Here is a 23,563-nt window from a genome sequence, read left to right on the forward strand (position 1 = left end):
ATTATAAAATAAGCAATGAGAAATTTCAAAAGGAGCCAGTTGAGGAAGTTCTGGCTAGGGTTCCTGCCTTTGGAGGTTTTACAGGCACACCTAACTGGGTGGAAAGCCTGTAGTACACTAGGAACCTGTTACTGAGATAATGTGTCTCCTCTGGCCTGAGAGTGCCTTGGGATTCCCAGGAGGAATTGAAAAGTGTGACTGGGAGAAAGGGGATCTGGAATACCCAACTTCTGGTAAGCAGAAGAGACGGGATGGATGGATATTTACTACCTTTATGTGGAGCAAGGTGTAATTCAGTTGAATGTAACAAATCGCTACAGTTCAAAGGCTCAAAAAAGCCCTCAGAGATGAAAACTTAAGTGCTCTGCTGCAGAACTGCAGCAATTTGAGCAGAACTGGTTACATTATAGTGTGCATGATTTTATTTAATTTTTTTGCTCACTTACTACCTTCTTGTCCACATACAGACATAAACCAGGTGTTAGTTATATTATTTGAGCTGATATTGAAAAATAGCCTTATTTTCTGTGAGGAAATCATGATGTGAAGTCTGTGTGTGTGTGTGTTTCATGTTTATCCCACATGGTTTCTGTGTGGCGTTTGGGGGTTTCATGTGCTTGGAGAAAAGTGAAGGGGGAAGACAGCCTATGGGTTCTAGACTTGATGTATTATGCATGGAGGCTTACAGATCTGTATTCTACTGGCTTCAGTGATGCTAACTGTCAAGCACCGTAGGAGCAAATAGATTACACGAGATGGAGCCAGACGATCTGCGCTATCCAGGGACACCAGATATCAGACCCAATGTGATGAACAGAATGTGGCACTGAAGATTTTTGATAAGGTGAAAATTCCCCCTTCAGAACAAACAGTCCTTTCTTTGCAACACCATAGATGTCATCTGTTGTGTTTAGGTATCCTCAGGGTGATTTCTGTCAATGATGATGACTAATCCTGATTTCAGTAAGGAAGCTGATGAGAAAGAACACAGAGCAGAAATGTACCTTTTTTTTTCTACACATTGCTTGAAGTATGTGGTGGGTGTTATTTCATTTCTAGCCATTTAAAGCTGCCATCGTTGAGGAAATGCAGTGCTTAATGTTTGTTGTTGACACAACTTTAAAGGCCCTCAGTCTCCAAGTGATGATAGGAACTTGAAAAAGTTTTTAGCGACTGATGTTGTGTGAGATGCAAACACATGTCCTCTTGGATATGACCCAGTTACTGCATTTATGTCTCTTCTTCTAGACGGAAATCCAGTAGATCCTGTCTTCCCCAACTTTGACCAGTGCAAAATACAAATTTTGTTAATCTGGTTACTTTATATATTTTACAGGAGTAATTAATATAATATACATCATTTTACCTGCCTATGCAAAAGGGATAATTGTCTCATTCCCAGATCGATATTTTTGTTATTGTACAGTATAACATCAGTTGTGCATGATTCATATTTCAGAATAAGAATTATTTATCTTATATTGGGCCTTGGTCCAGCATCACCCTTCATCTGCCACCTGGAAATGAACTATTTTGGATTTGCTCTGAAGCAAAGTTGAACAGCATGTATGAGGGGCTTCTGTGCCACGCCTCTCTTTGACCCAGAAAGTTGATTCTCTTCTTCTGGTCGCTGTGTTATCAGTTGGAGAAATTATGATGACTTTAGTCTCACCTGACTGCAGTTTTCCCCAACCTTATAAATGTAGCTACATAACAACTGATTAGCACCATTACATAACAATGAACCACAAGCTCAGTTTCATGTTTGTTAATAATTATCATGGCCAGTGATCAACAACCATTGGTGTCATTCACAGAGAGTTGAAAAATTGCCGCAATTCCAGCACTTTAGCATATACTCTTGTTCACTGATAGTTGTTACCTTGACTCCCCATTCAAATCGGCATTCCTCCCAGTCCAGGATGTGCACATGCTCTTCATTGAAGGTCTGGCCCCTAGCCTGTAAACGTAAAAAGCCTACAAAATCCTGGTTTGATACGGTAACTCTGTGTTTGTGTTTGTGCCGAGGGACTCGATCCTTGGTTTGATTGTTTTTTGTGTAGCATGTCTTGGGATTTGAAAATCAGAGAGAGATTGTGTTTTCAAAAAAAAAAAAAAAAAATGCACCTCAGCTATTCTTACACTCCTGACACATAAGAGATCACCACTGAATTTCCTTTAGGAAGCAGTTGTCCTTCTCTCTTGGATCACCGGGAGAATTCTTTAGGCATCTTCCCAGCTTTGACAAATGTAACCCTGGGATAACCACATTTACTCAGGCTCTTTTTGATGTGATGTAGCTCTGCTTCGCCTGCCACTGGGTCTTTAAGGACAGTGATGACACCCAGTCTGTGCTCCAGTAGATGATGAGAGTCAAACCTTAAATATTGACCCGTATGTGCTAGTTTACAGTACACATTGACTTTCACGTCCCCCACTACTTATGGCAATGCTAGCCTGTCATTTTTCATATCCTCCCTGTTGAATTTGATGTATTTGTCCAGCGAGTTAATGGCATCTGTGAATTGAGGTAGGTCCTGAGATTAGATTTTCGACCAGGTCTCATCCACATACCTGAACCAATGGCTCTGGGATGTTCTGGGATAGGATAACAGAGCCCTCTTTTCTACTTCCTCCTTATACAAGTTGGCCGTAATAGACGAAACTGGGCAACCTGTAGGACACCCATGTTTCTGCCTGCAGTATTGGCTCTTATAGCTAAAATATGTGTGTTAAGATATTGTTTAAAGAGCAGACATGCTTGGTTGATAATAAAGCTTGGGTTCATCCTGTAAAATATTACAACTACCTCCATAGCTTCGGTAACTGGAAAACAATTGAAGTCTCTTATGATATAGCATTCTTATTACAGAGCGTTGTTTAATCTGATTCCATAATGACGTTCCTGACCTTCCCCTCAAAATTCAAAGTGTTCTGAATGTAGTTCGTGAAGTTGGCTATCGACGGGTTGAAGACCAAAGCCAGAAAGCTGTAGGGAACTCATAGGCTACAACCTGCTGCTTTCATTTGTTGTGCTGGAGAAGGAAAGTAGTGGTACAGTCTGCAGTGTGGATATGGACATTACTTTTCATTACTTTTTAAGTGCAAACTCCAGGACAGAAACAACAATATTATGCTGCTAACACAATTTTGGCTCTTTGCTAGTTTATGCTAACAATAAATTAGCCAAAAGCTCCGAGTTAAACTGAGTGAATCCCGACCCCAGCCCAGCAGTCAGACCCTGAACTCATCCAGGTCTGGAAATCCCCAAAAAATAGTTCTGTTCATCTGGACGTAACATTTTCAGTGGGGGAAAATTTTCCATCACTCATCAAAGTGATTTCTTCATTCTCACATCATTTTATGGAGAAATGCAAAAATAAAGTTAGAAGTGTTATAAAAAATGCTTTTTTCCTGGGAGTAATTACTTTTAAATTTAAGAAAAGTATTCTTTGTAATATGTGTAAAGCATTATTTTGTTTTTGAAAAAAACTGATCACAACAAAGAAGGGAAATACTTCCAAGATACACAAACATTTGACCACACAGCATGCAATTAATCTACAGGAAGGTAATGTCTTTAATATGCTGCTTGGTGATGGTGTTGAATCTCGAAGCAGAGCTAATGAAAACCCAATGAGAATTATTAAGAGAATTGATAAGTGATATTGATAATGGAATCAGAATCTCTAAAATCATATCATTTCCCATCCCTACACCTCTATAGCAGGTTGTACAGATCCAAGTATAGAGGAAAAATGTGAACTGAGCATTTGACCCTGAGCTTGTGGATCAGTGATTACTTTTACATAATATGCTGACCTTGTTATGTGAAAGTCAATTTTATTATGAAAATCCACCATTGTGTATATGTACTGTAAGTGAGAAAAATACAGAAAAGCACAATAATCTTTTTAAAATGATTTGTTCAATCGTGACTGTAACAGCATCTTTGCATTGCATTTACCAGCCATAATTCACATTTTAATAACTATGAAGTGCCATACATTAAAATTAAATCACCATTGTCCATCATTGTTTACTCGTTACCATTGGTTAAGTGAGAGAAAACAAGGCTCTTTTGCAAGATATTAGAGAAAGTATTTTAAGCCATTTGAAGTATGAAAGTTATTATTTTCTTATTTTAATCTTAACAATATTCAAGAAGGAAAAAAGGAAAAAAATAGCCAGTGGTCAACAGTTTCATCAGTGAATCATGATTAGATCTCATGTTGCTGTTGTTGTTTTCTTTTTTTTTTTCTTTTACCCACTCTCATGAAGGCACCATCCAAGAGAATATTTTCTCTAGAAATAACCTGGAGCTAATGTCATGCAATGGCACATGGTACAGCTACATCTTTGGTGCTGTTAAGTAAAACTAAGGCCTTGTAAACCCTGTAGGCACTCTATTTTTCCTCTCTCTCCTTCATCTGCTCTGAATCCCAAGACTTCAGGAGGCAATAACCTCTTTAAATTCTTTCCATGTGGAACACAGATGAAGCCAGATAATTGGAAATGCTATTAAAAATAGAAAAGGCTCAGGCAACGAGAACATAGCAGGTAAATTAAATTATCCATGCAAACTACTGTTATGTAAGTGAACATCTAAGGATCTCGGTATCTTCCGTCCATGCTAGTATTTGTTTTCTTCTACATTCTCTCACTTTTGAATTAATTGCTCTTACTTGTGCCACTTAGTGCCCATTGAGCCCGTTTTATCACATTTGTGGCGTTCAGACTGATGCCTGAAATATTTGGTGCATTTTCTTTCACTAATTTTGACACATTTTGCAAATTAATTGCAGTTCAAACTTTCAGTCAAATCTTACATTAATATTTTGCTGAAAATAGCCTTTAGTCGTGAAGAAATTGCTTTGCACTAAAATTACATCTCAAGTCTAAATCCTGTAACTTTCAAACCATGCAAACCATTGAAACAAGTATCTGCAGACACACAACTATACAATTCACTTTTTGGAGAAAAAAAAAAGCTGGGGGAAATTTAATTGGTTGTTGAGTAAACATTTTGTCTGTCTTATGGTCCAGAACTGGTTTAGATTGGATATAAATTGAAGAGGAGATAGGCACAAGCTCAGCTGTGACTTACACTGACAGATAAATAGTGTTGCTTCCTTCTCAGTGTGGTTCAAGAAATCGAGAGCCAAATAAGCTGTAGAAAAGAAAATCTTAAAAATTTTGACGTTTTTAAGGAAAGGTTATGTTCATGTGTCTCAATGCTAGATTGTGTAGCATTCATTACTTGGTAAAGACCGATATGTAGTGATGATATATAGTAATGACATATCATTACTATATAAAGGTATAAAGAATGAGATCACTGATACAAGGGGGGAGGGGGGGTGAGGTTTCTCCAAAGGGTGGCTGGCATTGCCCTTAGAGTTAAACTAAGTAATTCGGTTATTTGAGAGGGGCTCAGAGTAGAGCCGCTCCTCCACATCAAAAGGAGCCAGTCGTTTGGACATCTGACTAATAGGCATCCTAGTCAGATGCCCAAACCATCTTGGGAGATATCCTAGGGAGTCTGCTTGGATCTGGAATCTTATTCTGACGTGCCTACTGGGAGAAGAACCAGGAGTAGGCCGAGGACACACTGGAGAGATGACATCTCTTGGATGGCCTGGGAATGGCTCAGTGTTACCCTGGACAAGCTGGAGGAAGTGGCCGGGGAGAGGGAGATCTGGGCTTCGCTGCTGTCCCCACGACCCGGGCTGGGATAAGCGGAAGATGGATGGATGGATGGAGCAAAGAGTAATGTCAGACTGGTTTGCACTCAAGTATATTAAAAAAATGTGTCATTGTCCGGGGACTATGTATTGAGCATTACTAAGACTGAAGCAAAAATTGTGGCCCTGCACTGAGAGTCTGACCTGACCTGGAGGGACAAACAACAGCTGTCACAGAATGAGAACAGATTGGATCTATTAAATCAAAGAATTCTCTTTTCATGAAAAATGAATAAATAAAACGATCTGGCAGAAGAGAATTGGAGTTGGTACCAAAATCTGCCAACATAAATGCAATGGACTGATATTTTTAAATGGTAAACAGGCCTGGTATATTTATTGGATATTAAAGTCTGCTCTTGGGTATGTAAATGTGTGCTTTTCTGTCAGCGGAAACCCTACCACGCGGTGGATTAGGGATATTCTGTTGAACCGCCTTTCTTTGAACTACTGACTTTAGTGAAAGATCAAGTGAGCTGTAAGAAGAGAAGGGCAAAAAGAGATGAACTAAGGGGAGGTGAAAGTAAAAAGGGAAAAGAGCGCAGTGGGAGAGCGGACAAAAAAGAGAGGATGAAGGAAAAGTAGAGCGGTTCTGTCGCTTGTGATTTCATTTGTGCCTAAAAGGGTTTTAGACGAATAAATGGAAAAAATCAAATTAAATCAAAATGACAGAATATGTAAAAGAGGGTATAATGGTGGAAAAAGCAGCAGTGAATGAGCACGAGATGGGGAGATGCCTTAGTGAATAGAAACGGAGAAAGAAGGATAGGACTGTGGCAGAGAGGAGATAAAGAGCAAATCTGAAAAAGGGGGAGCAGAAGTTGGTAATTACAAAGTGGGAGAGAGAACAAATGAATCAGCATTGCTGAAGCTGAATAATGCAACGGCGTAGCTTGCAAACACACAGAGGACAAGGAGTGTATTTCAAGCAGGAACGCATAGAGAAGGAAACAGATACTGGTTCGGCTAGAACATCTGTGGCTTATGAAAATGCCTCATGTTCAAAAGAGAAAGAAGTTCTGGTGAAAATGCAAATGTTACGCATTCGAATCATCTCACTGGGCTATAAGAAACAACACCTCGCATACCTCCTCTCAACCTTTTGGTTTCTTGTGTACACGGCAAGATACCCACAAAGTCTCTTTGTCAGTGTGTACTTCCACCCTGGCTTTGTAGACTAAAATTCATCATGACAAGAAGATGAGCTGAACTGGAGAACAAGAGCAAAACAAGAATGAGATTCAAAAACAAGCTGTAGAGTTAACTTTGGAAGGCCAGAGACTCTAGAAGAAAAAAAATCTAATGTTCGTCACCGATTGCCTGCTCTCTGCAGCGTTTGCTGAACTAAAAAGGCTTCAGTATGGAGATTTTCAGTTTTCTTCTACAACTATTAAATGCCATACCTTAAAAACATAATGCCATTTTTAAATCCCACTAGTAAAGTGTTTTTTGAATGTCACCTCCACTTTATGAATACAAATGCTCCTCTGAACATGTGGAATGGCGTGGCAAAGAAAAGCCCATTTATTTCTAAATGTTGAGGGTCAAAGAAAAGGTGAAAGCAAAAGATGCAAACAATATTAGATGGTGTAGATTACATCCCAGAAGGCTTTTATGGTGTTTATGCTTTTATTCAAGCTGTTGGGAAGAATTGTAAGTGCAAAAGACAGAATATGGTTAAAATCAGATTTTAAGGTTTCAAACCAAATGTGTGTTGAACATGTCTCTCACACACAGATAACACTGGTGCTGAAGTATATGATAGTAGTTCTACATATTTAAAAGGTTTTGAGTTTGAAATGCTGCACTAACTAATATGTTGGGAACACAACTGGTTTTTGTGCCTCTAAAGTATAATTGGTAAAATTTGTCAATATTTTACTATCAAATGTAAATTGAGTGACCCATTAGTTGAATGTTCATATTCAAATGAACATATCCAGATACACTGATGTTGTGACCTTTTAAAACTATGCCAGAGAGACTGAAATATCATGGAGTAACATTACTTATTTTCCTTGGGCAGTAAGCAGCTTAAGGTAACTGTTGTTATGATTTGGTGCTATAGAAATAAAACTGAATTGGACTGAATTGCATTGTCATCCTGACTACACAAGCAAAATTATTTTCCGTGACTGTAAAGTTTGCATGCTTGTATGCAAGTTTATATTTGATTTCTTTCTTTTTACATCCCTTATCTGTCAGCCCAAAACTGTTCAGGTCTGAGGACGTGTGCCGAGTGTCTGGAGAGGGTGGAGTGTGGTTGGTGCGGTGATCCCAGTAACACCGGTAGGGGCGTTTGCATGGAGGGCTCCTACAGAGGCCCTCTAAAGCCTGTGACCGCAAAGGCAGGGCCCAGAGACCGGGATAAACTGCGAGACAGGGACACGGTGGTGGATCAGGGTATCTGTTCATCAGACAGAGGCTACAACTGGGCTTTTATCCAGTGCCCCGGTGAGTGAACCACGAGACCAGACCGGACCAGATGACACTAAGGTTAAGCTTTGTGGACTCACCTTTCATACCCTGTAATTGAGTATCCCACTTAATATGAATAGTGTAGCCTCTTCTGGCTGCGGTGTTTTATCTGCTGCTAGAACTGAAGTAGGAAATGTGCATTTTCAATAGTTACCCACTTCATCTATAAGTATGCGATTGCAAAGTGATTCTGATAGTGAGCAATGTGTATGATGGAAGCAGAAAAGATATTAGAAACTCCTTTCAATGCGACGTTCAGCACAAATAAAATGATAACCTTTGCAGGTATTTATTGTAGTGTTCTTGCATTAAAACCACTTATGGTGAAGTGAAGATGATGTGTACTACTGCACATGCTTTCTTATGTTCCTATGAATGTTCTCTTCCAGCATGCCAATGTAACGGTCACAGCAGGTGTGTGAACGGCAGCGTATGCGAACACTGCGGAAACCTGACAGCAGGGACGCACTGCCAGAGCTGCATGCCTGGTTACTATGGCGACCCCACCAATGGAGGGAAGTGTAATGGTAAGTGCAAAGGTCACGGAGGTTAATAACTTTAATTTTGATGAGCATCAGCAAACCTTGTCAGTGCTCTGCAGAAACATCCTGTTCTGTGTGTGTCTGTGAAATAAGTTCATTTAAACGCAGCAGAAACATTTTGGCAGACATTCCCTATTTTAACAGCTTTCAGACGTGTAAAAATATTACTTGTAACCAGCAGTTTACAGCATTGTAATGGCCACAAACAACCTGGTGGGGGCAGTATTTAGAAGGCATGATTCCCAGCTTTGGTTCCTTTAGAGCTTGTGGTCACCAGCAGGACACCGGATGAAACCTGAAATGTATGTAGTACGAAGAGGAATGCAGTGTGTGCTTTTCCTTTATTATTTTTTCTTTCTTTCAAACCTTCAGAGTGAAGATGAACACACACAGATCTGTATGTTTTGATTAGAAGCAGCCTCTCAGCAGTTCCTCCTCACTTTTTTTTTTTTAAATGCTTCATATGGAAATAATCGTAGTGCATAATCCAGCAGTCGAAACAGGAGAGCGTGTGAGTGTGGGATGAACCCCCAGGAAAGCATGTGTTAGTGGAGTTAAGCGTGATTTGAAGGCTTCTGGAGTCTGGTTTGGGAAGGTATGGGTCTTGATAGGAAAAAAAAAAACCCATCAGCGACAGGAGAGTGTAATGAATGAGTGAGTGACTGCTAGAGTGTGAGTGAGGGAGGGAGAAGTGAGGAGGAGGTGTAGGAGCATCAGTCTCACAGTGACAGATGTGCGTTTTGGCTTGGCGGCGGCATGACATTAAATCGCTCTTAATCATTTTCTTATTTCCTGAGTTGACTGGTGTCTCTGTCCCTGGCGGCTTTTTGCAAGGAGCATGGCGCTGATAGATGCACGCCTCTCTACGCCCCCATACAGTACAGCCTTTAATACAGTTTCTCTTCTTTTTTTAGCTTTATTTTCCTCTGTATCCTGTCTTTTGGCTTTTCTCGTGGTCTCCTTAACATCCCCTGGTCACATTTTCCCAGCTGTGTTTCTCTCCATGCTCCACACATTTCCTCTTCTTGACACCTCTTTAATATTTCCTCCATATGTTTTATGTCATATTCAACTTTCTTTTTTTCCATTCTTCTTCTCTCCTTACTTCCTCACTTTATTCCTCATGTCCTTTCCCTATTTAATTTAGTTGTCTAATCTTTTTCCTAAACTGTTAACTGTCTACTTTTTTTTCTCTTTGTCACATTATCAGGATTTGAGTGATCACGGGCGCTGTGCTGTTAGGAGTAATTTTGTTCTGTGAGGGTTTCTATGGTCAAACTGGTCACTGTTGAGAGTCCAGACATGCATATAACTTTAAAAAGTTATATGCATTCTAAAGAAGTTGGAGAAGGCAGCGAGGACAGCTTTGTGGGCTTTGAAGAAGACATCTCCTATAGCCACGGTGTATAGAGAACAAATCACCCTGCCTCAGAGAGCGTTACCTGGTCACCACCTGGGCCAGGCCTGGTGTGTTCCTACTGGCACAGCTCAAAAGAGCGACATGGGGCTTACCTTCCTCTAAGCCAGGGGTCTTGAACTCCAGGCCTCGAGGGCCGGTGTCCTGCAGGTTTTAGATGTGTCCTTGATCCAACACAGCTGATTTAAATGGCTAAATTAGCTCCTCAACATGTCTTGTAGTTCTCCTGAGGCCTGGTAATGAACTAATCATTTGATTTGGGTGTGTTGACCCAGGGTGACATCTAAAATCTGCAGGACACCGGCCCTCGAGGCCTTGAGTTTGAGACCCCTGCCAACCACAGTGTTGTGTTTATGTTTTACATTTTATTTTCTTCTTTGGCATATATGTGCTGGTTAAACTGGATTTCTTAACAAACTAATATCATCCATAATGTCTTTTTTCTTCTTTGACTACAGTGACTGCACTGATAATATAAGGGAAATCCTCCTTCAGCCTTAAATCCATCTATCCGTACCTCTTTTCACATCACCTTATATTTTTTTCTCTTTTACACTTCAGCTGTTTGCTCTCTTAGACCCTACAGCAACTCTTTGTCATCGCCATCTTTTTGTGTCACCTGTCCATCATTTCTATCAATATCCATTTTCTCCATCTTTCTTTATAAAAGGGACCACTAGATTTACCTTGGGCTAAATGGCTGGGAGGCAATGATGTGTGGCCGATTACGGTGCTGAATGATAGAGACACAGCTTTGTCCCTAACAGGAAGGGGAAAGGCCTGTGCTCATAGCATTGTAAAGAGTATGGGACAGCAAGACAGTGGGGGGAAAAGAGTGAGAGAGACAGAAGCAAAGACAGGCTGACAGGGGAAAAAAAAAAGATAAAAGCATGTGGTGAGATTTACAAGGTTAATATCGGTGGAAAAGGACAGTTGCCCTTGGACAGAGAGACGATGAAGGAGTAGAGGAGGAGATGGAGGGATAAATAGAGAAGAAGAGATGGAGGACGGACAGAGGAGAGGGGAGTCTGTCCGTTCCCCTGTCCCCGTGACAGATGATTAACTAACCTTGTCAAATCTGGATGAAGTGTGTGTCTGTGTCTGTGTCTATGCATGTGTATGCCGGGCATTAGTGTCCCTTTTCTCTGACTATTCCATTCACCTTGTCCTGCACACATACAAACGCGCCCACAACCACACCAACCTTTAGAGCCGCAGCTGACAAAATGTTAGATGTTTGGTTAGACTTTCAGGCCCTCAGAGGAGAACATACATTTTAGTGTGACAGGAAGCATGCATGTTTTATACACATTCTGGCTGTTTTTGTTCTGTTGATTTTTTTTTTTTTTACAGCAGAGAGACAGACTGGTGATTCTTAAAACATTTTATAATAAATTTGTCATAGTTGGGTTTGCCCTGGAGTGTTTACTTGCTTTCTAGAGGAAAACATCCACACCTGGGAGTATTACAACCTGAGTTGTACTCTTGTACCACGATCTACACAATGCCTGACCTCCAGCCTTTTCAGTGGCCTCATGTGGGCCATTTAGCCACCAAACAGCGCTTGACCATAAGGACTGAGTTACGGTGCATTTACACATCTTTGTGTAGGTGTTACAAAGGCTGTGTGTAGGTGAACATACAAAAGGATTGTTAAATATTACCTGACGCTCTCTTTGTTCTAAAATTATGAATTGGGGGTCTTTGTCCAGTCGCCAACAAAGATGTTAATTTGTGGTTGGCTTTGTTGCTGCCATGAAGGTGTCCAGTTACCACTGCTGGCTCTTTTTTTTTTTCCTGGTCTGTACATGCTGAAGTCCTTTGGTGGTGGCAGTCTCCAGCAGCTTCCATTAGGAGACAGGCTGACGCAGGTTCACACATTTGTATAATGACAACATTTTTGTAGTTTTCCCTGTATTTTTATTTTTTTATTTTTTGGAGGATTTCCCATCCGCCACACTGGATGTTAAATAATGAAATGTCATTGAAGTGCAGACTTTGAGCATTATTTCACAGGGTCCAACAACATTATTACTTCAAGTGCTTGTCCCACACCTGGATAAATGAGGAGGGCTGTGACAGGAAGGACAGCCGGTGTAAAATCTTTTAGCATCTTTGCCAAATAAGACATGGAGATTATCAAGAAAGACATTCACATATCAGATTGGTTGGGGTGATTGCCCCTGGTGCAACAAGTCATTGTTGGAAACTGTGCTACTTTTTGCTGAGGAGAAAGTAAGAGGAGGGGGGAAAGGAGTGTAACGACAGGCTGGACTGTGGAGGTGAGTAGCAAATTTAAAAGTAGGGTCACAAGTAAAGGCAGATAGTTTACTGATATGATGGAAAAGACATAGGAAGTAAGTATGTGCAGGAGACCGGGTGGCAAGGAAGTAAAGCCAGGAGTATTAAAGGTTGATTCAAGCTGTTCTACAGGAAAATCATTAAGGAAAAGTGTGCGAATAGTGTTGTGAAGGTGAATAGTGTGTCTGGAGCTGGAAGTCAAAGGGGTGCAGGGCTCGCAAAATCGCCCGACGGGCAGGGCTGAGATAGATTTTGGTCGCCCGACCGGAGATGTCGCTGGCCCGGGACGTCAGGCTAGCGATTCATCACCGCGAGCCCTGCGGTGATGTTCAGTGTTATTCGTGTGTATGCCCCACAGGTTGGGTGTCATCTAGAAGAAGTAGTCTTGATTAAGGCCTGGTTTAGATTTCTGCAGAGTCTTTGTAGAGCATACAGTGTAATCTATGTGGTCGACTTATGTTTCCAGCATTTATGCTTGTTTGTGTGCATTATGTGTTAATTACTGTGTGGTTGTGTGCCTGTATTTTACATTAGGTGTCATCCAATAGAAACAAATAAGATGCCACACTCTTTTATTCCCGCTGGGTCCCATCTCTCTGTTGTGATGTGTCTGTCTAGAATTTTCACTTCTTTGTACATCCCTCATGTCCATTCTAGTTTCAGTCATCTCTTTCTGGGAGTTTATTCCTTATATTGAGACAATGATTGTTATTCTATCACTAAAAAATTTTAAAACTCCAGTGAAAGGATCTGCAAAAAGTAGCTGGAAGTGCACAGGAGTAGTTGATGGTGCTTACAGGCCAGTCATAATAGTGTAGTTACATTTCTAGAGAGGTGCACTTCAGGTTATGGTTTGTAAATTTCCAGCTGAAGCATAAATCTTCAGTAATTTGGATGAAGTGGTGCAGTGTGTCTCCTGGGACTGGTGACAGAGAAAGAGGAAGGCAGTGGCAAGGATTAAATGGTGGAAGTTGAAAAAGGAAGAATGTTGCACAGAGTTCAGGAAGGAGTTGAGACAGGCTCTGGGTGGTAAGGAATGGTTACAGATGATGGGAATGTACTGCTGAAGTATTGAGGGAAACTGAGAGACACATTTGAAGTGTCAACTGGAGAGACATGACACTTTGGAGGACGGTGGTGGAATGAGGAAGCACAAGAAAGTATTCAAAGTAGACAGGGGTACTGGTAAGTTAAGTGTATAGCAGAGGGAAAGCCTTATAGTGAGTTGTATGTGAGGCTGGACACTAAGGAAAAAGAAAGGGACCTGTATTAATTGGTGTGGCTTGGAGTGCCATCAGCTCATCACGCCTCCCCTGTTCAAAAGAGTGTGCCCGGACCTGGAGGTGGTTGTTGTGTGTAGGATGCAGCTGAAAAGCTGCGGCTGTGTTTCAAGGCAAAAGCAACCAAAATAAAGGGTGTAAAGTGGGAACGATGTGGTCGGGTCTGTCATTCCCGTTACAATTGGCTAGGTAGAAAAATGAAGACAGAAGGTATGTGTAACAAGTTAGGATAATTGATGAAAAGAGTCCTTGAGAAGTAGGAAAGAGTGCTTTGAGGAGCTGATTAATGAAGAAAAGAAGAGAAAATAGGATGGAAGAAGGACAGTTAGTGAATCAGAAAATGCAATCAATTGGTAAGGAGGAAGTGGGGGCAGCTATGAAGAGTAGAAAGGCAGCTGGTAAAGGTGACATAACTGTGAAGGTATGGAGTTGTCAAGAAGAGAGCGCAGTGGAGTTTTTAACCAGATTGTTCAAAAGTGAGACGATGCCTAAGGATTGGAGAAGAAGGTGCCAATTTTCAAGAATAAGGGCGAAGTGCAGAGCTGTAACTACAGAGGGATAAAGTTGATGAGTCAAACAATGAAGACAGTCTGGTTAATCAGTTACTGGTATATCTTGTGTACTTCTTATAAATATCTGTTGTGCTTTAACAATAAATAACACAAATCTTTAAAAGTGCAATTCTTTAACACACTCAAACTAAGAAGACAAAAAAACAAAAGATTTGTCAACATAATTGACTGTGACCAAGCTGTGGTAATAAAGCTGTTAAACATTGTCTACACAGGGAACAAAATTTCATTTATTTTGTGGTGAGAGTAGATGCCCAGCTAACATGTGATTCATTCTGTTTCCTGATTTTTGGGGGAATGCAATTTCTTGGCCTCTGTTTGCTTTGTATGGTATGAATATAGCTGCATATCCTCATTATTTACCAATTCAGAATAAATAAGGCTTTTAGAATAATCCGAATGCTGCGGCACATATGTGGCTCTTTCCCTCAACCAAGTTCCTCATACTCATCTCATTTCTTGTATTCAAATTATGTATTTCTTTTAAAATATTTCTAAATAAATATTTTTGGGTATTGCTCAGCCTCGGTGAAAAGTCATAAATAGCAAACAGACCACGGACCTTCTGTGCTGCCCTCTCAATTGTCTTCCAGGCAAGACTTGAGCATGTATTATGTCTTCTTGAGCTTGTTATCCTTTGCTACCCAGTGCTTCAGCATATAATGCTCCTCTGCCATCGGCACCTCCCGTTGAACAGTTTTATTGCTTCCATAAATTTTGCATGATTCACATCAGTAGCTCCCTGTCTCCATTGCACTCTGATACTCCATCTTTCTCTGCACCACCTCACTTGCTCTCTCTGGCTGTCTCGGAGTCGCGGTGAATGTCTGATACACAGAAACGCTTCACATTTCAAAGGTAGCTACTGGGGCTTGGGGATGTTTTGTCACTTATCTGTATGGTTTCATCATTTCTTACAGGTTCAGCTCAGGTCAGTACTTGTTTCTTGTGTGATACAAAGAACTTCTTCAGTGTCCTTTAGTGTTCAAGCCTGACGAGATTAATAAATCTACAGAAGCTTACAAGAATAGGCAATCTGCTATGAATTAACTGAGACAAAGAGAAAGGAGGACTTAGTTGTGGAGAATTTTTTTCAGTCAGGAGTTTTAGTTTTGTTTTAGTTTTTTTCTCATCACACATCTTGTCAACACGGCAGCACTTATTTTCCAGTTGACTCCAGACAGTCAATTGATGGTTTACTTGTGAAAAAACCCAAAGAGGCTGAGAACTAGAAACCAACATGAAAGTCCTTCGATGACCACTTAGGTTGGCTCCAAAAGTGGGTGAATCCCCTTAGATTCTCATGTTAAAGTCATAGATAAAGAAACAAAACCAAAACATGTTTGTGGTCTCTGTACAGTAGCTATTTTTTTCTTTTGCCAACAACTGTACAGGGAGTTAAGTATAACAAAAAAGAGCTAAACATCCAGAGATGAACACCTTATCTGGTTATTTAGTTTTCCTTTTGGAGAGACATTAATATCTGTAACATTATGCGGTACAGATGCGCTGCTCATTGGTTCAGATGTTTTAAATGGCCTATATTTACATTTCCTTGATGAGCAGCCTCTTGCAGACAAGTGACCCAAGACAGCAGCACAGTGGAAGTAATTCAAAGTTTGTTGAAACGCTTTAAAACCTCTTCAGGATGGAGTTTAGTGGATGTTTTGGATGGTGTCCTCAGTCCTCACCCTCAGTCTCTGAGCTACTATTTGTCTATTTCTGGCTTAAGTAGAAGGAGTTTTGGATCAGGCGTGACTCATGAGTTGAATCCCTTTGTTGGTCATAGACACACAAACTGTGTTTTTATTGAATTTTGAAGCCAACCTCCAATATCACAGGAAAATGCCCACAAAAAAGAAATCAGTTGGATGACTGTAAGGCATTGCTGCTCTATGAGCGAGTTAAGTTTGTTTTTTGTATTTAATGTTTAAATATGAACATTACTGATGATTATTTGGTAAAGGTGGCATCTTATGTTCCAACTGATGCCTTTTTGTTTTCCCTTTCTCTGTTTCAGTCTGTCCCTAGTTTGAGGTTTTGATGTACAGTCTCTAAGCAGGGTGTGACTGCAGGAGCTCTTTGTAAATTTGTGTTCAGTGCTGGAGCTATAGAGATGAGTGCTGTCTCTGCAAGAAACTGGCAACCCAGTAGCATCAACCACAGAATGGGACAGATAGGACAGCAGGGGTGTGTGTGTGTGTGAGTGAAGGATCAGACAGAGCCGGCTGCTGTTCAGCTTCAACAGCAGTGGAATAGCAGAGGAGGGATGCTGACTGCAGAGTCGCTCCATTCACTCTTCTCTGTGGAAATGCTGCCAAATTCACTCTCACCTGCTGTCTCGAGTATGTCTTTGTGAGTGCGTGTGTTTATGTGTGTTTGTGCATTTTTTTAAACATTTTTTTTTGCCTTTAAATATGCTTGTGTGTGTTTATGTACCTGTGGATCCCTGTGGCAGAATTGCAAACTACCCAGCATTCGTAGCGGTATCCAGTCATCTTCCCCCTGGCAGCTCTATTCCTGGCATGTGACTGGTCAACACAAAAACACATAGACAAACCCAAAACACACAAGCAGACCCACACACAAAACCACACACGTACAAACACTTCTGTAAATATGATTTTAAACGGCTTTTGAATCCTTTTTGATCTCCAGTCAGTGGAAATAGTGTTTTTGAAGTCTTTCTGCAGCTGTGACTCATGTCTCATCTAGAATAAGCCGCTTTCTTTGAGACTCTCATTTATGGCATTCAGCTCAAAGAGAGATTAACCGGCATGCATTTAATAAATTAGTTCATGTGCTATCATGGAAGACAAGAAGTTGTGCTGAATATACTAAAATAATGTATCCTTTACCTTTGACAACTTTTTTCTTACAAATGCAACCACAACAGTTCACACAAAAATAATATTTTAGGGTAAATGTGATTTTTGCTTTGCAAGGTAAAAATGGTGTGCATACTCCTAACTGGGGCCACTGACCAGGCAGGGTTGACTAAAACAGCATTACAGGTTTTTAAAGTGGAGACCATGCAGAGAAATGTAATAGTATAGAATGTAGGGGGTCAGTGAGGTACTGAGGGTCTTGCAGGTGAGGAGTCTTTGAGGTTGAACCCCGATAATCTTCTGCAGCATCATTTGTCCTGTTCATGTATATTTTTTAAATGCATCAGTTTGGATTTGTACAATGTTGAACAGTGTCTCCTGAATCTCTGGGCCTGCCTTAGGTTTTTACAGTTCTTAGATGCTGACCAGGCCCTGGGGGGTTGGTGGTATTTGAGGGATTTTAAATAATATTTTGTGTTTTTGACTTTTATATTTACCATATTTGGGAAAGAGAGATGAGTTTTTGGCTTTTAAGACAAAACACTATTCAATTCACCAAATAATGAAATATTTAATACCACTGCCACACATTCACAATCGCTGTGATCCCACTGCAGTCCTCCCTGATTTTGCTCCATCTGTCAGTTGAAACATTCATAACAGAAAAGAATGAGGTATAAAAAATTACTTTATTTCTGTTGGTAGAATATTCTGTATAGGATCAGTAAGCAGGTTTATGTTCAGTGGAGGTAGTGTTTTGTGAGTGTGTGTAGCTACTAGCCTATATTTAAAACTAGACTTAAAGTAATTATAAAAGAGAGAAATTAATTTCAGTTCATTTATGTCACTTTTCATGTATCTTTAATTTAATTGCTTAGCTTAGTTTTTTTTTCTCTTCTTGACAATGAAAAATATAATTTGGCAACGTACGCCGATGTTTTGCAGAATCGCCAAACAGTAACGTTTGTTAGGTGAGTGACTTGAAATCATCAGAACACCAGATAAATCTGCATTTGGAGAAAGAGTTGATACTTCACATATTACAAAGAAGAAAGTGAAAAATAACATCCTTAGATAGAACTGAGAGTTGGTTAATTAACAGCTTACTGCAAGTGTGAAAGCCATCGCTTTTATATGTGAGCAATATTAAGTGACAGCAGCGTGTCAGGCTAAAACAGATGTGCACTTGCACATCTGTACTACTTGGGCAGCACTATAAGCACTTATATATACACATACATTATAATCATCCACTATATGATGTCTATATTCTGGTCTGCAGGCCAATCAACACGCATTCCTGAATGCGTTTCATATTGGAACCAGCTTCCAGTTTGGATTCGGGAGACAGACACTATCTCTACTTTTAAGATTAGGCTTAAAACTTTCCTTTTTGCTAAAGCATATAGTTAGGGCTGGACCAGGTGACCCTGAATCCTCCCTTAGTTATGCTGCAATAGACATAGGCTGCCGGGGGATTCCCATGATGCATTGAGTTTTTCCTTTCCAGTCACCTTTCTCACTCACTATGTATTAACAGACCTCTCTGCATTAAATCATATCTGTTATTAACCTCTGTCTCTCTTCCACAGCATGTCTTTATCCTGTCTTCCTTCTCTCACCCCAACCGGTCGCAGCAGATGGCCGCCCCTCCCTGAGCCTGGTTCTGCCGGAGGTTTCTTCCTGTTAAAAGGGAGTTTTTCCTTCCCACTGTTGCCAAAGTGCTTGCTCATAGGGGGTCATATGATTGTTGGGTTTTTTTCTCTGTATCTATGAAGCGCCTTGAGGCGACTTATGTTGTGATTTGGCGCTATATAAATAAAATTGAATTGAATTGAATTGAATTATTCAGGAAATCCACTGGAAATAAAGGCGCTGCTGACCATATGTGTGACCTCTAATTAAATCATAGCAACTCTTTCTGAATTGGCCAGCATGAGGAACTGAATCTGAATCAATATGTAGTTAAGAATTGACCAAAGTGATCTTTTAATAACCATCTTATTTAGGAAACTATTTCCAAGTTTGCCAAATCTGCATAGACTTTATTTAGATGGCTGCTTATTATAAGGAATAAACACCTGAATATGGATCTCTTTTTATTTATCTATTTATCTATTTGTAGATGACAAACATAGCGCTGCAGCTACAGTATGTGGGCTTCACTTCTCCTGCAGCTGATGATTCCACACATCGTGTGCCTACATTGCTGAATTGCAAAGAATTGTTTAGTTGGTGTTATGGAAAGAGATTTTTTTATTTACTGTTTATTGTTTGTTTTAATTATAGGTTCAAGGGCTATCATTGTATGATCTCTACCTTACAATTTAAAGAGCTTTGAGCTGACTGCTGTTATGATTTGGTGCTTTATAAATACAATACATAAAACAACCCTGCAGTGTACTCTCTGAGTACAAAAAAGTATTTGTATCAGGATTGATTTTAAATGTAGTTAACGTGATCTTTATGCAGAGCAGCACACATCAAATCTGTACTTGTATACATTTAATGTTCTTTTTTTATTGATTGATGCCCCCAATGTTGCAGTTGGATAGCTTATTATATTATAATCTAGCAATGGCATATTTTAGTGGTGATTTTTGTTTAATATAAATAACCTAAAACTGCACATTAACCAAAAAAAGCTTTAAAACATATTTTAATATAAGTAGAAGTAGCATGCATATGAATGAGTAAGTTACTATTGGCAGTGATCACTGTGGTTCATTATAGAATGGAAACGAATGAAGAAAAAGGGGGAAAAATTATTATGAAGAGCTGCTATTTACAATGCCTCATTTATAATGTTGCATTTAGCTGTACTGAATTTTTCCTGCTCTAAATACCTAATTGAAATATATGCTGTTATTAGCTTAGAATTACAGTGGAAAAAGTGTTTACCCTCTTCCTGATTTTCCTTTTTTTTAAAAATGGAAACCAAAATGTAGTTTCTAAGTAAATGCGTTTATTTTTAAGGGGAAAGAAATCCAAATAAATCCAAATGTGCATGACCCTGTGTGAAAAGTGATTTCTGAAAAACTGAGATAAGCCTTTATTTCTTTTGCTCAGCAGTGATTTTCATCTTGGAACTCCATGCAGGCCATTTTTGTCTCTTTGTTATGTTGGAGTTATGAATACTGACCTTAACTGAGGCAAGTTAGGCTTGGAGTTCATTGGGTGTTGTTGCTGCACTTTTGGGGTAATTTTGGTTGGTTGCCATTTGTGCATAATGGTCACTGTGGTTCGCTGGAATCCCACAGCTTTAGAAATGGCATTATAAACATTTCCAGACTAAGAGATCTCAATTACTTGTCCTCTCATTTGTTCCTGAATTTCATTGGATCACAGCTTGATGGCTGGCTTTTGGGGATCGTTTGGTCTATTCCACTTTGTCAGGATGGTCCTATTTAAGTTTCTTGATTGAGAGCAGGTGTGGCAGTAATCAGGCTGGGGTGTGGCTAGAGAAATCAAACTCAGCTTTCTAAAGATGTAATACACAACATTTAATACATATTATAATGGGGAGCAATCACTTTTTCCACACAGGGCCATGTAGGTTTGGATCCCCCCCCCCCTTAATAATAACCACCTTTATTTAGAAACTGCATTTTTTGTTTACTTGTATTATCTGTCTCTAATATTTAGATTTATTTGATCAAAGTCCACAAAACTTTATTTATCCCCAAGGGGCAATTAAGATACATGATACCTTGCCAACCATACATACAATACACAAACATCACATTGGGGAGACAGGTCAGGCTAGGGTAGCACTGGCCGGTCGACCAGACGAGCAGCGACCAAAACCGAAACCATAGAAAATGCACAACATGAGGAAACACGAGGAGAAAGAAAGAACTCCCCCAGACTGAGCTCCAACAGGGAGATCAGTTTGAGAACAGAAAAAACCCACCTCAGCACATAAATCATCACATCTCACTGCGTAGAAGACATAAGCTTCGAAGTCATTTGGAGGGGTGGGGGCTGGAGTGTAGGTATGTGTCCGTGTACATGCGTGTGTGTGTGTGTGTGTGTGTGTGTCCCGTGTTCAACTGAGAGAAAGTGTCCCTTCACCCGGTTAAGCAAAAGTCAACAGTCTTCGGTTGACGCAGGTGGCCTTGAATGAGGGGAAGAACGTCACAACACAGTCCTATTATCTAAGGGAGAATTTTGTTATTCCCGTCAGCTTTTGCCTTGAGCATCCAGTTGGCGCCGGGGGAGGGAGGGGGGGGGGGCATGAGATGAAGATGGTCTGAGCCAGCTCCAATCAGCCAGAACTCTGTTATTGTGGTTTCGAATTGGTAGATGTCGTTCAATGTCCTCCATCGAGTGTGTCGCCAGACACACAACGATTGATGATCTGAAACGTTTAAGTGTGACAAACATACTAAAAAAATAGGTAATTAGGAAAGGGGCAAACACTTTTTCACACCAATGTATAAAATTCAATAAGTGATGTAGCAAATTATATTTGACCTTTTTCTCCTTGTGCATCCTGCACATGTGCTGAATCACTCCTGATGTAGATAATGTGATACAGTGTGCTTGGACTGAAGCTGCAGCTGGCATCGGCATGTTGCTACGCTGCCAGGATGAGCCATGCTAAAGGTAGCTGGCTAATAGTTATTGTTTTTGGACAGGCTTCTGACGGCTTTAGCCGAGATCAGTGTTGTTAAGGATTGCTGTTAGGTTGTGGGGCAATTTTTTGTGTGGTGTTAAAGCAGAACATGGTACCACATTTGGGTTTAGTTCTCTAGGAAATAAACCAATGCAGGTGAGTTTGCATGCATTCCTCAAAAAAACCCAAAGTGCATTGCCTGATGTTGGTGATGCGATTCATAGGTAGAAGGCTAATGGCTTGAACAAAATGGGAGTGACAATCTTTTGTCGTTTATTAGTTCAGTGGCAGGAGCAAAAAGCACAAACATGAACAAAAGTAGCACACATTAGTTTGAGATGCACTTCCCCATGTTTTAAAATGCAATCTATTTTTTCAGTTACTTTACATTTTAGATCAAATTCCTTTGCCTTCAAGTGTGCATGAAATATTTTCCAAGTCTTCGTAAAAGCATTCATCAGATTTTCTAAAGAGCTTTTCAACTGTAGAGGTAAAAGCATTTCATTTGTGTCTGCATGATTTTCAGTATGTATGTGAATGAATTTCACTTGTCTGTGTGAAATGTCCAGATATATAAATGAACACATTTGATTAGTATGTGAGGAAGCTTTTTGATAACACGTGTAAAAGGTTTCACTAGTTTATGTGAAAGTGTTTCAGGTGTGAGTGCATGGTTTTCAGCATAGTGTGCGAATGAATTTAATATCTCATGTCTATATTGGAGATCATTCAGAATAATGCCTGTAATGGTCGCATTAGTTTTTGGTGTGATACCTGTTTCATTTTGTTTTTCTTCTTGATAATATTGTTGTTGCTATTGTTATCATTATTATTTTACTTTGCTACATGTAAACATGTGCTTTTATTCTGAAGAACTGAAAAGTTGAAATTAAAGGGTAGTGTCTTTTTTTGTCTAACCTTTTTCTAACCTTATCATCTAATCATCACATCACATAACCAAGTGAACAGTACAACAGCAACATGCAGCACTGGTGCAACTGGTGATTGAATTGGAGAATGACAAGTGTCATGACCTAACATAGCAAGTGCTGAGCAGTTTTACAGCCAGTGTTTGTATAGCTATCAAAATTCAGCTTTAAAAAAACAAAGAAACACCGACCAAAAGGACAAAACACAAGAATGGTAATGTGTCTTGTTTAAGCTCCTTAATATTTAGCAGAAATAACATTCTGCTGGTTTGGAAGTCCAACTGCACAAAAATCATTTATTTATTTTTTTAACCTTTTTCTGCAGAAATGAAGTTGCATTGAGTTTTGTACCTGCAACCCTATCGGGAATAAGACAGAGCAGACCAAAGTAACATAAAAGGTTCATTCATGAGTCAGGTTTTCTGACTGACGAACATACTCGGCCACCTTCTCACCTAAACACACATTCAAACACATACTGGCAACAGTCTGGCTTTTTATTGTGTGCGTACATGCGGAGGCAGTGGAGTGAGAAATTGTACTCCCTTCAGGGGCTCACAGAAGTCATGGGAAATATGATTTATATCAAATTTTTTGCTAAGAGATCAGGTTTCTTTTTTCCCCATTGCTTATTTTTGTGTTGTCAGCATTTGCCTGATGTGCTTTGTCCTCCATCCATTTCATTCATTCATTTATTTATTCATTTTCTCCCCCTACTCTTGGCACTTGAATACGTCATATTATGTGGATGGACCGGATGACTTAAGTACTTATTTTACTTTTAGTGACAATATATCTGTATTAAAAAGATTCAAAAAATATTTTCCATTTTTACTGAAAGAGTCTGTCTTAAT

The 23,563-nt window shown here is 39.9% G+C and overlaps 1 protein-coding gene across 1 annotated transcript in view; it reads left to right on the forward strand.

The window, feature by feature from the left end:
• Positions 1-23,563, forward strand: part of LOC102206599 (attractin-like protein 1) — a 316,533-nt gene that overhangs the window by 94,071 nt on the left and 198,899 nt on the right. The window contains exons 20-21 of the mRNA XM_013912991.1: positions 7,950-8,198; positions 8,612-8,749. Coding sequence (XP_013768445.1) covers positions 7,950-8,198; positions 8,612-8,749 — 387 coding nt within the window. The remainder of the gene's footprint in view (positions 1-7,949; positions 8,199-8,611; positions 8,750-23,563) is intronic.

Source organism: Pundamilia nyererei, unplaced genomic scaffold (assembly GCF_000239375.1).
Source record: "Pundamilia nyererei isolate P.nyererei 1_Seehausen unplaced genomic scaffold, PunNye1.0 scaffold00111, whole genome shotgun sequence".
Classification (NCBI taxonomy): Eukaryota; Metazoa; Chordata; class Actinopteri; order Cichliformes; family Cichlidae; genus Pundamilia; species Pundamilia nyererei.